We start from the raw sequence: 14,916 nt of genomic DNA on the forward strand, positions 1-14,916 counted from the left end.
TTGCTAGGGGCTGGGGTGCTATGCACAGATCCACTCTCAAATCTCTGGGACTGCAAGCTTCCAGCTGCCATCTTCTCCCTTGGACCACTTATGAATGAGGGCTTTATATGGCTTTGCTTTCCTTAGGTGTTGAAGCAGAAGTTCTCTAGCCTTTTCAGGATTTCTCATAAGTTTCAAACAACTTTGGGTGGTTTGGGGAAAGGAAAATGCTAGACCTCACCTGGGATAAAGGAGAAAATTATCATCCATTCATCTCTGAAGGCATTCCCTTTTTCTTTGCCAAAGTGAGGACAGTTTCTTGGACACAACCCAATCTAATCTGAACTTTATGCCGATCCTCTGGGAATTTACCTTGGAATTCCAGCTGAGGTAAAATTGGGATTGCAGGGCCACAAGTCAGGTGGCTTTAGATGTCCTAGGGGAACTAGTAGTCTTTGCTTTGTGAATTCCTTACTGATCTTTTAGGAATTTTTCTCTTCATTTGGCTTGGGTCAGTCCACTTGAGCTAGAGTAGCTCTATATCAGAAAGGTACAGGAGCCGAAATGTCCTAGCTGGGAAGATGGCTGTGCAACCCAAGAGGAGCCCCTTAACCTCCAGGCCTCTGAACCCACCTTGATGAAACAGAAACAGAAGCCATAAACTCTATGAAAGGGAGAGAAGGTATTTCCTGTTATTTTCAGCTCCATGCACAGTCTAGATGGTTTTATTCATCTACTCCCAAGGGAAAAGAAGTTTCCTTGAGATGGGAACTTAAGTGTCTGGATTAACCATTCATGGTGAATAAGTGTAAAAAAAAAAAAAAAGTGCTTACCGGTTCTGTTTATTTGGTCCTATATAGACACAGCTTTTAAAAATGTACCTCTTTATAAACTGTCCTTGTTTCTTTTCCAGCCCAGTTGGAAGCTGTTCTTCATACCAAGACAAAACCATCCCTATTGATTTGCTTTTCAATGCTTTCTTTAGTTTCTATTTTGGGTTGAGAGTAAGTACCTATTGAAAGTGGGAGTAAACAGACCAACACAAGTGCAGCATAAAGAGATCTGTGTGTAACCTTGGTTATACAATCAGCCTATGTTTTCAGGCTTTAAATTTAGAGGGCCTGTGTTGTAAATTGTTAAATGTATACTAAGACATAATAACTCTCTTTCATGTACCAGAAACTAAACCAGGCCAAATACTTCAACACAAATGAAAATGACTCCTTTTTAAATATGATCATCCTGTCAAACTGTCTTCCTTATCGGCTTCCGACCTACCACTGAGAAAGCTTTCCTAATAATCACAAGTTAGCAGAACCTGAATAACAAGCCTCTGAAAATGTCATTGGCTCCACTGATGGCATATGTATCACACAACTATGTAAAATACTTGTATATCTTTGTTTCATTTTTGTTACACCCATAACTTTAAATACTTCTCTCATTCCACAAGCAATTATTGAGGACTCATCTTAGATCTAGATTTGTATGTATTTATCTATCCCATGTTTGTATGACACTTTTATATATATATATATATATATATATATATATATATATATATAGAGAGAGAGAAAGAGAGAGAGAGAGAGAGACACACACACACACACACACACATATGCATATACTGGCAGTGCCAAAAAATACATACACATTTTAAGAGATGTTATCTATGCTCAAGCAGTAGTTCACTGTAATCAGAAATGTCTGGATGCTGACGGTGACCACTTTGAGCACCTCTTGTAATTACAGAAGTCAGACATGACTTGTATTCATCTTTTGTTATCTGTATATATTGAGTATTACAATTTTAATAGTTTTCCTTTCTTAAAATGTGTATACACTTTTTTGTCACCCTCAGTACATATAATGTATTTTTATGACCATCCTTCAGAACTTACTCTGACCACATGACCATCAAAATCTTTTTACAGCAGACTCGCCCTTCTGGAAAAGCTTGCTTTCTTAATCTAAATTGCAAAGCTCATAAACACAGGTCTTGGCCAACCAAACTCCTAGACACCTGTACCTTTTCCACTGAAGCCCATCCTAAATGATGTATCCTCATTGCTTACAAATAGGCTGTTTTATTTATATAATTATATATATCAGGAGTGCCAAAAAAATGTATACACATTTTAAGAAAGAAAAAACTATTAAAATTGTAATACTCAATATATACTGATAACAAAAGATGAATATAAGTCATGTGTATACATTTTTTGGCACCCCCAGTATATGTCAGGAAGTTCTAGGAATAGTAGCAAGGTCAGAGTGTTTATCCTGAAGTGTGTGAGTTAAAATCCAGTAAGTAAATGCATTCATGTTCATTTATTGAACACCTACTAAAGGAACAATTGTTATATCTACATAAATAAATATATATATATATATAAACATATGTTCACCTATATAGTGATATAAATATATATAATAGAATGAGATCAAATCTTCAATTGATAAATTAAGTGTAGATGAATAAAGCCACTCTTGTATCCACTTTAATATTCTTGAGGGTAACAGAATTTGGGGTCTTTTGTTTCCATTTCATAGTTTTTAGCTGCTAATGACAAGATCAAGTTCTGGTTGGAGATGAATTCAATTGTGGACATCTTTACCATCCCACCAACCTTTATTTCTTATTATTTGAAGAGTAATTGGTTAGGTGAGTATATTGTGGGAATCAGGAGCAATCTCTAAGAAAAGCCTCAATAGTCATCCATAAGTATACTTCATTTTTCTTTAATGCCTAAATGCCATTTAAAAAAATTTCCTCACTGTAGTTGTATGGTTTTGTAATGTATTTTCAGAACCATCCCCCCCCCTTTTTTTTAACCTCAATGCCTAGCAATGTGATGTACCTGATGCACAGCAAGTGTCAGTATTTGTTTATTGTAACTGGACTGGGTCATTCACAACTTGAGGTGCAAGACCCCAGCATCCTACTCTCCTGTGGTACCTTTATGCTGCCAACCCACATTGGCTGGGAGAGATGAAAAGCCTCCCTTGGTCTTTAAAATCCATAAGTCATCATATCCAGACATGTGGTGACATGTTAGAAATTTATTTAAGTAGTTAATTAGTCTTCAGGATGGACATATTGACATTACATGGCTGTTACATGATTTNGTTTTGTTTGTTTGTTTATTCTGTTCTTTAGATTCCACATACAAGTGAATTCACATTGCATCTGTCTTTCTCTGTCTGACATACTCCATTCAGCACAATACTGTCCAGGTCTATCCATGCTACACAGGTGGCAAGAAGCCATTCCCTTCCATTGCAAGAAGCAATATTCCCTTGTATATGTACTACCTCCTGTTTATCCATCCTCCATCAACGGACACCCAGTCTGCCTCTACATCTTAGCCATTGTAAACAATGCAGCAATGAACATATGGATGCAAAAGCCCCCTCAAAATAGCGCTTTGGGTTTCTTCAGATAAATACCCAGAAGTAGGATTACTGGGTCCTTCTTTGTCTCTTGATACAGCCTTTGTTTTAAAGTCTATTTTGTTTGGTATGAGTATTGCTACCCCAGCTTTTTGTTTGTTGCCATTTTCATGAAATATCTTTTTGTATCCCTTTACTTTCAGTCTGTGTGTTTCTTTCATTCTGAAATGAGACTCTTGTAGGGAGCATATGTAAGGGTCTTATCTCCTAATCCATTGAGCCATCCTATCTTTTGATTAGGGCATTTAATTTATTTACATTTAAAGCAATTGTTGGTAGATATGTAGTTATTGACATTTTATTATTCATATCTCTTTTTTATTATTATTTTAAAGAATCCCCTCTAACATTCCTCATACTGGTTTGGTGGTGATGAACTCCTTGAGCTTTTTCTTGTCTGGGAAGTTCCTTATCTGTCCTTTGATTCTAAATGATAGATTGCTGGGTAGAGTTAGAGTAGCCTTGGTGGTAGGTCCTTGCTTTTCATCACTTTGAATATTTTATGCCAATCCCTTCTGGCCTGCAAAGTTTCTTGAGAAATCAGCTGACAGGCTCATGGGAGCTCCCTTGTAGGTAACTAACTGCTTTTCACTTGCAGTTCTTAAGATTCCCTCTTTGTCTTTAGCCTTTGGTATTTTAATTATGAGATATCCTGGAGTGGGCCTCTTCAGGTTTATCTTGTTTGGGACTCTGCACTTCCTGGACTTGTATGTCTGTTTACTTCACCAGGTTAGAAAAATTTCCCATCATTGTTTCTTCAAATATGTTTTCAGATCCTTGCTGTCTCTCTTCCCCTTCTGATACCCCTATGATGCAAATGTTGATATGCTTGATGTTGCCCCAGAGGTCCCTTAAACTATCTTCATTTTTGTGGATACATTTTTTTTTTCTGTTCTGATTGGGTGTTTTCTGCTACCTTATCTTCTAAATTGCTGATTTGATCCTCTGCTTCATCTAATCAACTGTTGATTTGCTCTAATATAATCTTCATTTCAGTTATCGCATTCTTTATTTCTGACTGGATCTTTTTTGTGGTTTCTGTCTCCATTTTTATGTTTCTTATCTCTTTGTTGGCATTATCTCTGAGATCACTGAGCATCTTACAGCCTGATTTGAACTCTGTGTCTGATAGATTGCTTGTCTCCATTTTGTTTAATTCTTTTTCTGGAGCTTTGTTCTGTTCTTTCATTTGGGACATGTTTCTTTGTCTCCCCATTTTGCCTGCTTCCCTGTGTTTGTTTCTATGTATTAGGTTGGGGTCTTATGTCTCCCAGACTTAGTAGAGTGGCCTTGTGTAGTAGGTGTGCTTTGGGGCCCAGTGGTGCAGCCTCCCTAGTCACCTTAGTGGGTGCTCCAGGTGTGTCCTTTATGTGAGCTGTGTGCACAGTCCTGTTGCAGTTGAGCCCTGGTTGTTGATTGCACATCCATGGGAGGGATTGCCCCTCGGGCTGATTGGTTGTGAGGACTGGCTGTGACTGCAGTGGAGGAGCTGTGGTGCAGGGGCTGGCCCTATGGAGCAGGATTCACTTTAGCAGGGCTCTGGTGCCTGTCCAGCCTGCTTTCTGGGTGTGTCATCTTTGCAGGTGGCCTGGTGGTGATCTGGCTTGCTCAGAAGCTAGCTACCAGGTGTCTCAGCTCCAGAGACTCCTGAGAGGGACCCCACTGCAGGCCAAGTTTGACTGCCGCTTGCGCAATGCCTGGGGCCACCTGGCATGAACTACAAAGCAATCTGCAGATGGCCGCCACCTGCGCTGGGCTTGAGAGTGCCTCGAGAGGACAAGCCCTGACCCAAATCCAGCTGCCTCTAGTGGGCTTAGGGCTGCTCAGCAAGAGGTATGGGGCACACCAAGGCCAGATGCTGCTTGTTTGGAGTTTGTGAACCTTTAAGAAATTTTAGGAAAGTCCTCAGCATGAACCAAGATGGGCTGTTTCTATGGAAAAGCCAGTGGAAATGCCTTGGGTGTGCTAGAAAGTTGGGTGGGAGTGGGGTCTCATCAAATCACCAGGGTGGGGCTATCAAATGGTGTTAGCCACGTTGATGGAGATTCAGATATGATGGCACCCATGTCTGAACACTGGGACAGAGGAGGGCTCAACAAAGGTACAATAGATTTGGCCAGCACTTCTGTCTGGGAGAAAGGTTCCCCTCCAGCCCTCAACCTGAAGCCAGACATCTCAGTTTGTCCCCATATGTCCCTGGCACCTTTTGAGCTATTGCCCCTGTGCTGAGCTCAGAGTGAGTGAGTCCATCAGAGAGTAAGTCTGTGCGTGGACCCTTTAAGAGGAGCACCTGGGACCCTAGCCACCCTCCATCTCACTCAGCCACAATCTCTGCTGGTTCTTACAGCCAGAAGTTATGGGGACTTCTTTCCCTGTCACTGGAACCCTGGGCTAGGAAGCTTAATGTGAGGTTAGGATTCCTTGTTCCTCCCAGGGAGACTGTTGCAGCTGAGATATGTCTTCCAATTTATAATGGTCATACCATTCTACATCTCTGCCCTGCTTACCAGTCTCGAGGTGGCTTCTTCTGTATGTCCTTAGAAGTAGGGCTTCAGTTCAGCTAGACTTCAGGTGATTCTCAATGGTGGCTGTTCTGTAGTTTAGTTGTAATTTTAATGTGGTTGTGAGAGGAGGAAAGCAGTGTTTACCTGCTCCACCATCTTGACAGGAAAGCCCTGTAAGTGCTGTTTCAATGTCTTCTAGCACTTAAGGCCACTTGAGACACTAAGCTCTTGTCTCTCAGCTCCAAATTCAAGCTCTATTTTCTGCTTTGTGATGTGAGGCCAGGACTCAGCAATTAAACATCTCTTTTGCCAGCTCTCTGATGCTCATAGTTAGGCTCTGTTAATAGTGGGTACAAGAGGAGATAGGAAGCCTAGAGGAGGAGAAGCGAATTGCCTCTCCTGTGTTTTGCATCTGTTTTTTTAAGCCTCACCTAATCAATGGCTTTTCACTCCTGTGGAAGTACTTAGATCCTGTTTCTAGTTTCTCCCCAACACTGCCAGAACCAGGCTCACAGCATCTCCTCAGAGGTGGTCAAGTNAAGCTATTATACCTTTGAGCAGCAGTACTTCTAAAGTTTGAAGCAGTTTGGACTTACGTTACCTTCTCAAAATCTCCATGCCTCTGTGTTCTCACTAAAAGCACTAAATGTTACATACAGGCCAGGTGGATTTCCTTGCTAAATGTTTATGCATGATGGAGAAGTTAAGATCGGAAGCCTCTATGCTTGTGTGACAGGTGTCCCTGCCTGAACACCACAGAGATTTTTGAACTCTATGGCTTTATTTAGTAGACAGGAGCTTGTCTGATCCTATGCACTCAAAGATTCTCGTATGAGGTTAGCAATATGACACTACCTTTCTGTGATCTACTCAAAATTTCATTTTGGAAGCCAATTCTGGATTCCCAAGACCCTGTGTTTCGTACTATTACTTTAGACAATGCAGCAATCTATTAACTTTATTTTATGATGACACATATATTTTAAAAGCAATATAGTATCAGGCTAGTGGGTATCATAGCAAAATCTAAGCTTTTTGAAGATGTGTGTGTTTTAGAGCTGCTCACAGTAATGTGTATATGAATCAAGCAGAGGCTCTTGTAACACTGCAGATCTGTAGATCAGGGCTTAGGACTGGGGTTCTGCATTTCTAATACACTCCCAAGTAATGTATCACTGCTTCAGGTCTGCGATCCACATTTGGAGTAGTGAGATTTTAGAGGATGAGGTATTTGTGTTGTTCTGGAATGTGTCAGAACCCAACAGCTCTTTGTCTTTCTTCTTCTAGCAATTCAGTGAAGTTTTCCAAACTGTTGGCAATCGTTCTCAGTACTTGGTTCACGGCTGCAGGATTCATTCACCTGGTAAGCATCTCATCAAAATTGCTGATATTTCCAGTGAGCATGAAGGTCTTTACCAAATGGAGGTGATACTCCTGAACGCCTGTCTCCATTATTATAACTAATGCGAGGTTTATCTTTTTATTTCCATTTTCTGGGTTTTCTCCACCCTCATATTTCTGACAAATATGTATCTCCTACACTCAAGGTATCTCTGTTGCTTCTTCCAGCTTTCAAAACTTGCTCTTAGAAAAGGATCTAATAAGCTTACCCTTCAAAGGTATAAGCAATAGGTAAAATGTATCACTATATTTTCATAAGGGTTCTAGCATTTAAAGAAATAATATAGAGTCCAATAAATGAAGCCAAGGAGAGAATTTCACACTTATAGAAGCTGGAGAATTGTCATGGAGGTGTGGCTGAGTTGCAAAGGGGAGCTTTGGGGGTTTTCTTGGTTCTCCTAAAATTGATCTCTATATATAGCTGCCTCCTTTGCCTAGAGGAAAGGCTAGTTTTTAGCCCACATTAATCAGCAATATAATAAATGGATTTCAACAATAGGAAAGAAACTCCTAGACTTTAGTGCTTGAGGACAGTTGAGGAGCAGTCATTAGAAAATGCAGAAATTAAAGTAAGATGCTAAAAAGACTGCACAGGCCTTTGAGAAAAGCAAAATAGAACAGAAAGAATATATAACAGAAGTCTTTTTCACNTTGTTTTCATTATCACAAGGTATGGTTTTACAATTATCTGTGGGAGATTTTCTTCTTAATTTAGTTCCAAATATCATCCTAAACCTAAGCAATCTTTTTTTTTTTTTTTTTTTTTTTGGCGGGGGGTGGGGTGGGGGAGTAGTGGGTATGCTGTTAATTGTATAATAAACTATGTTTCTCTGTTGCTGTGATGGCTAGAATATTTAGAATCAAAATTATGGCTCATCATTAGTAAATGTATCTATTTTTTTTTCAGGTAATCTAGCACTTTATGTGTCTTTATATTGTGCCTTAACTCTTTTCTGTAAATATTCAATCTTTTCTGTGATTGTGGAATCCTTTCTGTAGATAAGTAAATAAACCCTTAGCTAGAGCAATAGTTGCAATCTTAGTATCCAGGACAACTAAATGAGCAAAGGAAGCATCACAATTCATTTGGAAATGAGAAAGAATATTTCAAAAATGATACTGGGAAAATTGATTGTGCTGGATTTTGTTAATTTTTGTGATGTAATGTTACTTCTAGGGAAAAAAAGAGAAACATAAAACATACTAGAAATGATAGGTCTCTTACGTCATACTTTATGTTAATGTTAAAATTGTTTATGTTAAAAATAAGATTATATTAAAAAAACCTTCTGTATCTTCATCCATTTTTTCTATTTCATTTCATTATATCATATTTTATATTTAATACACCATCAAGCATCAGGAACTAATTTTTTTTGTATAGTATGAAAGTATGCTTTAGTTTACAGATCTTTATCATATGAATAAAGAAAACACTGGTAGGAAATACTAACAATATTCACATTGATTGTTTCTAGATGATTACATTGTTTTTTTGTGAACACGGCAAAATATTCAAAAAGTATTAAAGGGTACATATTAAAAAATTAGTTTCTTTCTTACCCCATCTCCATCCACTGCTACCTACCAGTTTCTTCCTCCCAACCTGCAGATTCTCAGCAACATTGTAAGATGCATTTTCTTTAAGTGTTTAGGCAACCTAAGACAGCTCTTCTCCCCCAATTAGTTGTATAAAATTTAAATTTTGAAATAATAAAATGCATTATTTCTTGTGGCAGTTCGTTTACTGTAGTAAAATGAATGACTAATGGAGCCACTGGAGGTAAAACTGGATCTGAATTCAGGTTGGTCCACTTACCTTGTGTCTTCAATTGGAAGGACGGGGAGGGTGTTTCAACAGATTTCCAAAAGGCCAGCAGGGACCTGGTAGAAAGGGCCACCCTTGAGGATGGGTCCCACCCAGGCTCACGATTTTTCAGTGCTTGGTGGAAGGAAGTGAAGTTTTCTTAGACAGTTGACTGTTCTTCTGCAGAAGTAAAGTGGTACTTCTCACAATGTTTCCTTTTCACAGCTTCCTGAGTCTTTGCCATGAGGATTCTGGCCAATAATTTTTTTCCCTCCCAGACTGGTCACTCAGTCTTCAAACACAAAGTTTATGTATTTTCATCGCTGGGGCAGCGGTGAGCTGAATCTTCCTGAGGTCTCGCTCATACTTCCTCCTCAGTCAGTTCTGCCAAGGGCTTCAGGTCCTATTCCTCGTCAACCTGGGGTCTCTGTATTCAGGACCCTGGCGGCTCCACCTGGCCTGGCTCAGCCTGGAAACCTCAGGACTGCATTGCGCATGCCCAGCGACAGGTCCTACCACGCCTGCGCAGACTTTACCTTGGCCAGTCACGTCGGCTGGCCTAATCTTGCTAGCTTTTTCAGGTGATTTGATTTATAAAGATTTTTTTTCCTCAGAGTACTTCTTTGGCCATATCTCATAGACTTTGGCAAGTAATGTTCTTATTTTTATTACTGCATAATGCATCTTTAAGTTGTTTTAAATTTAAATTTTAATTTCTTGAGACATGATCTATTGAGAGGAATGGTGTTGCTTTTATTTTCTTCTGGATAGAGTGGCTATCATTTTTACATTGGTAAAATTTATGGACCAAGAATATCGCTGCCTTAATGATTTCTAGTTTGTGGAATTTATGGGGAAATTCTTTGTTGCCTCGTACATGATCAATTTTTATTACTACTTAATGGATTTTTTAAAGAATATGTGCAGTATTATCTATTTGATATATAAGCACTATTAATTATGCTATATGTATTTTCCATATTCTTAATTATTTGCTGAGTGATTGAAACGGGCATGTCAAAAATTTTTCATTTATGATTTTATAGTTTTATCAAATATCTTGCATTTTCAACAGATTTGGAATTATGTGTTTTATATAACATCAATTAGTTCATAGAGTTACCTATTATATCCTCTTGGATGATTGTGCCTTTAATCAATATGAAATACCATTTTTGTTGCATTTAGTGGTTCCTTTTTTTGTTTTTATTTTGGCTGGAATATTTTAGAATACAATGTTAGTATGTAACATTGTTTTTATTTTATCCATACTTCATTGGGATGTCTTTGCCCAGCTCTCTTTCAATCTTTCTGTCAAATGTGTCTCTTATAAAATCATGTAGTTGAATTTTGTCCTTTTATCAACTTAAGAATACATTTATTTGTTAATTTACCAGGGAATTTAATTATTTTCCTTATGGTGATCTATTTTATTGGTCCTTATAATATTTAGAGATTGAATTTGCTGCATAATACGGTGTCTAATGCCAGTTGCTTAAAAAAAAAGAAAGTGGGAGGTCTATTAGTTAAAAAGGAGAGAATGGGTACTGAGTTCACAACTAAAAGCTGTCACAGTCTTAGTTTCTTATCTTACTACAGAGGCAGCATTACATGGTAAATGTAAATTTTGAGAGATATGGACTCAAACATTGGCTTTTCCATCTCCTACTGTTAATCTTGGGGAAGTCAATTTTTCTAAATCGGGTTTCATCCATATAATGTGCGTAACATCCTTTAAAGTATTGTAAGGAGAATTATATATTATATGATAATGCATGTAAACCAATCACAATACATTAAGCACTGATCATTGGCTGACATTTCCATTTCTGATTTGTTAGTTGTGATTACTTTTATTTATTTCCTTGCATCTTTGAATTTGATAATTCCATTTTCAATAGCATATCTTAGTTATATTAGATAAATCTAATTCAAAACAAACTTTCCATTATATATTTCTCTATGTATCTTTACATGTTTTATATCTATACCCTGCTCTTGCATGGGATCTTTGGTATGTCTTTCCTCCACATCACCCCTCCTTCCTTCCAAAAATTGTTGAACTAATCAGAACATTCAGTTCTAGATTATAATTGTGGCTTATTTCTTTGTTTTTAGCAATATATTTTTACTTATTTTGCTTTAGGGTTAAAAATTACACTATTTTTACCTTCCCTTAGGTATCGCTTTTTCTTACATAACATACTTTATCTTTCTGAATTTTTTCTTTTTTTTTTCTTTAGTATTTTCCATATTCATTTGCAAGGGAAAGCATGAGTGGTATACATTTTGAATCCTTGAACATCCAAAAATATTTCTTATCTTGCTCTCAGAAGTGAACAACAATTTGGTAGAGAATTTTTGGCTTATAATCCTTTTTTCTCTGAAATCTTTATAAATGCTGTTTCTTTTCTTTCCTTTTTTTTTTGACATTCCATATTAACTTCAAGTGTACAGCATAGTGGTAGGGCATTTATATAATTTAAGAATTGATCCCTCTGACTAGTCTAATACCCACCTGGCACTATACATAGTTATTACTATATTATTGACTATATTCCCTGTGCTTTACCTTACATCCCTATGACTACACAGTAACAACCAATTTGTATTTCTTAATCCCTTTCCCCTTTTCACCCACCACTCCAACCCCCCCCCTCTGGTAACCATCAAATGTTCTCTGTATCTATGAATTTGTTTCTGTTTTGTTTGTTTATTTTGTCTGTTCTTTAGATTCCACATACAAGTGAATTCACATTGCATCTGTCTTTCTCTGTCTGACATACTCCATTCAGCACAATACTGTCCAGGTCTATNCAAGAGAGTCCTAAGCCCTAAACAATCACATATAAAGTCAGGCTAGCTTCTGAGGAGAAGGCCCAGTCAGGTCTTAGCTACTCTAGTCACATGGCTGAAATAACGATCAAGTGTGTAAAGTCATTTTGGTCATTCCAGCTCCCAGTCAAGCTCTCTGATTAACGTACCCACATGAATGGCCATAGTCAATACTGTATGGAACAGAAGAATTACCTTGCTGAGACAACAACAAAATCATGAGAAATAATATATTGTTGTTTTAGGTCAATAAGTTCTGGAATGGTTTGCTTTGCAGAAAGAGATAACTGAGACAAAGGGATAACTGGTACTGAAAGTGGGGTGCTATCATAACAATAACCAAAATGTGGTCTTTTCCTTGGAACTAGTGGTAGGTGGAGGCTGAAAGGGTTGCATGGATACTCTTAGTGGAGGCTGGGAAAACCAATGAAGAAATTGCTGTTGGGTACTGGAGGAAGAGCAGACTTTTGGTAACAATGTCACCAAAAGTAACATGGAAGATAGAAAATGTAACCAGTGAAATTGTGAAACTGGCTACGAAAATTTCCTGAAAGAATATTGAGTGTCATTTGCTTTTGTCTAATTATGTATGATGAAGTGAGAAAATTGAGCTGAAGAGGAAACTCTTTTGTTTTCAAGCAGAATGTAAAGGAAATATAGAGGCCCTAGAACAGTCATCTCTAGCTGGCCAAAAAAAAGTCAGAGGAAAATGACCTCAGGAGAAAAAAAGTCAAATCGAGGATACAATCTATAAAATATGACCTTAAAGTCAAAGGCCTTGATTCAATCAAGGATGAAGCTGTTAGACCCTTAGTTAACATCTCAGAAAGATTTAAGGTGATGATTTATAGATGCTTCTCTTAGTCAGCCAAAGGGCTTGTAAGAAACTGAGGACATTCTTCCAGAATTCTGACATTCTCAAAGTAGGAGATCTGTCACTAGAGGAATCATGGATATGACTTGGTGGTCATGATATGAATCTGAATAATATATACAGAAACTTGTCAACACCTTAAAGGTATTTTACTGGTAAAAGTACTGCCAGCTTGGAGTAAAAGGGACAGAGAGAGTTCAAAATGAAAAAAATTTAAAATGTCTCTGGGCCTCCAACCTAGCACAGACAGGAGTTAAGCTGAAAAAGCTACTCAAGTATAAACATGGGCCATTTTTTAGGGAAAAGAAAGGATGACTCAGAAGGTCAGAGGACAGACACAAGGATCAAGAAGACAATGGACAGAGCTGCGTTCTAACCAAAAACCATCCTCTGCCCCTGGAGTAGGAAGCCCTAATAATATCTGCTCAGATAGATTTCAGAATTTCTATAGACCAGTGATTTCTATGTGCCCTCAATTACCACCCACACCTCTTTTGATTGGGAGCATCTATTGCAATTTTCGTATCCCTGCCTTATCTTGGTATGTTTGGTGTTGAGATGGGGATAATAAAACTTGTCTATTTAGTTTGTAGGTCTTCAGATGAGAAGGAACTATACCTGAGGAGCCCCATTCACATCTAGACATGATTTAAGATGACAAGACCCAAGACTTTGAGTTGATTGCTATAAAGAGATGAGACTTTGGAGGGGGAGAACATGAAAGTATTGTATACATGGCAAGAATTTTGTGGCCAGAGGGAAGACTGTGGTAGATTGTTTTTAAAAGATGGCTACCAGCAATTTCTCACAAATGTTTACATATATTCTATTCCTTTACCAAACTAGACCTGAGCTTTAGGTCCATCCCTGGAATTAGGTTAGTGGTGTCAACATCACCTAACCATTTGAATTAATAATGGAGTATGGATGTTTTCCAAGAGAGGATTAGGGGTTCTATTAAATGCAAATAAGTATAACAATCTCTTAAGCAAAGTCAATCATCTTTTTCCATCTTTGGTACTACATTCTTCATCCAGAGTTCCTCCTTCTTTGGAACTGGAAACCATATTTAAATGCTACATGGCCTACACAACTTTTGTTTCTGGATCTGCACTGAAGTGGGAGGATCTTAGACGAGTTGCGGTAAGAACTAGTTCTTTTATTTTTTTTTCTCCTTGTAGTTACTCTAAGCTGTAGGAATTAAGATGATAAGATATATTGCTCTTTCAAAAGCATTACTCCAGACCCTTAAATTGGACAAAATATGACTTCTTCAATTTTAAGAAGTAATCCTAAAGGAAATTGTAGTCATTGACCTTCAAATCCTCTTTGACTTATATCCAGCAGACCTCACTGTTTACCTACACTTATATTTAAATTACTTATTTCACTAAATTCCCTATCTAGAGCAGTTTTATTTTAACAGTCTGAGATCTGAAAAAATTATGGATATCAAAAGCATGTTTGATCTTACCATCAAAATAGTGTTCTTACCAGAGGACAGGTTTACCAACTTCTAAACACACTGATATACCTTCTGATAGGAGAAACCTGACGTAAAATAGCAGAGAACCCATTAAGGTTGAGACTAAAACTAATGATTAGAGGCCAACCCTCCAGACAGCTTAAATTTAAGATCAAAGGCAGCTTCCTCTCATTTTGTAGGTTTCACAGAGTCCTATAAACTGAAAAACTTCACTTTTTTAAAGCAGAGATCTATAGAATTAACATAAAGCATTGAAGCAGAAAATGACAGACTCAGAATCTCTCTCCTATAGCTTGGTATTATAAGAGCCACTTCAATAATTTTCTAGAATCTTAAGATTCAGAATCCACAAACTTTGAATGACTACTTACTTTGAGTCAAGCAGACTTCCAGTGCCTTCATTCTTTGCTGTCCTGAAAGGGAAATAAATATACAGGCAATTACTTAAAAAGATGTTATTATTCATCGCTAGGTATAAATTGATGGTTTGGGTGGTAGGAAAAATAGAACTCTGCACTTTACCAATTTTAAAGCAATCTAGCATCTATTGGGTTGTCGGAAAAGTTATGACATATTT

At 37.7% G+C, this 14,916-nt stretch overlaps 1 protein-coding gene across 1 annotated transcript in view; it reads left to right on the forward strand.

Annotated features, from left to right (window-relative positions):
- The window catches only part of KCNU1 (potassium calcium-activated channel subfamily U member 1), a 117,866-nt gene that overhangs the window by 12,200 nt on the left and 90,750 nt on the right, over positions 1–14,916 (forward strand). Inside the window, exons 4-8 of the mRNA XM_019662958.1 lie at positions 893–983; positions 2,533–2,648; positions 7,158–7,299; positions 9,523–9,725; positions 13,891–14,046. Of these exons, the coding sequence (XP_019518503.1) occupies positions 893–983; positions 2,533–2,648; positions 7,158–7,299; positions 9,523–9,725; positions 13,891–14,046 (708 nt within the window). The remainder of the gene's footprint in view (positions 1–892; positions 984–2,532; positions 2,649–7,157; positions 7,300–9,522; positions 9,726–13,890; positions 14,047–14,916) is intronic.

Source organism: Hipposideros armiger, unplaced genomic scaffold (assembly GCF_001890085.2).
Source record: "Hipposideros armiger isolate ML-2016 unplaced genomic scaffold, ASM189008v1 scaffold_384, whole genome shotgun sequence".
Taxonomy (NCBI): Eukaryota; Metazoa; Chordata; class Mammalia; order Chiroptera; family Hipposideridae; genus Hipposideros; species Hipposideros armiger.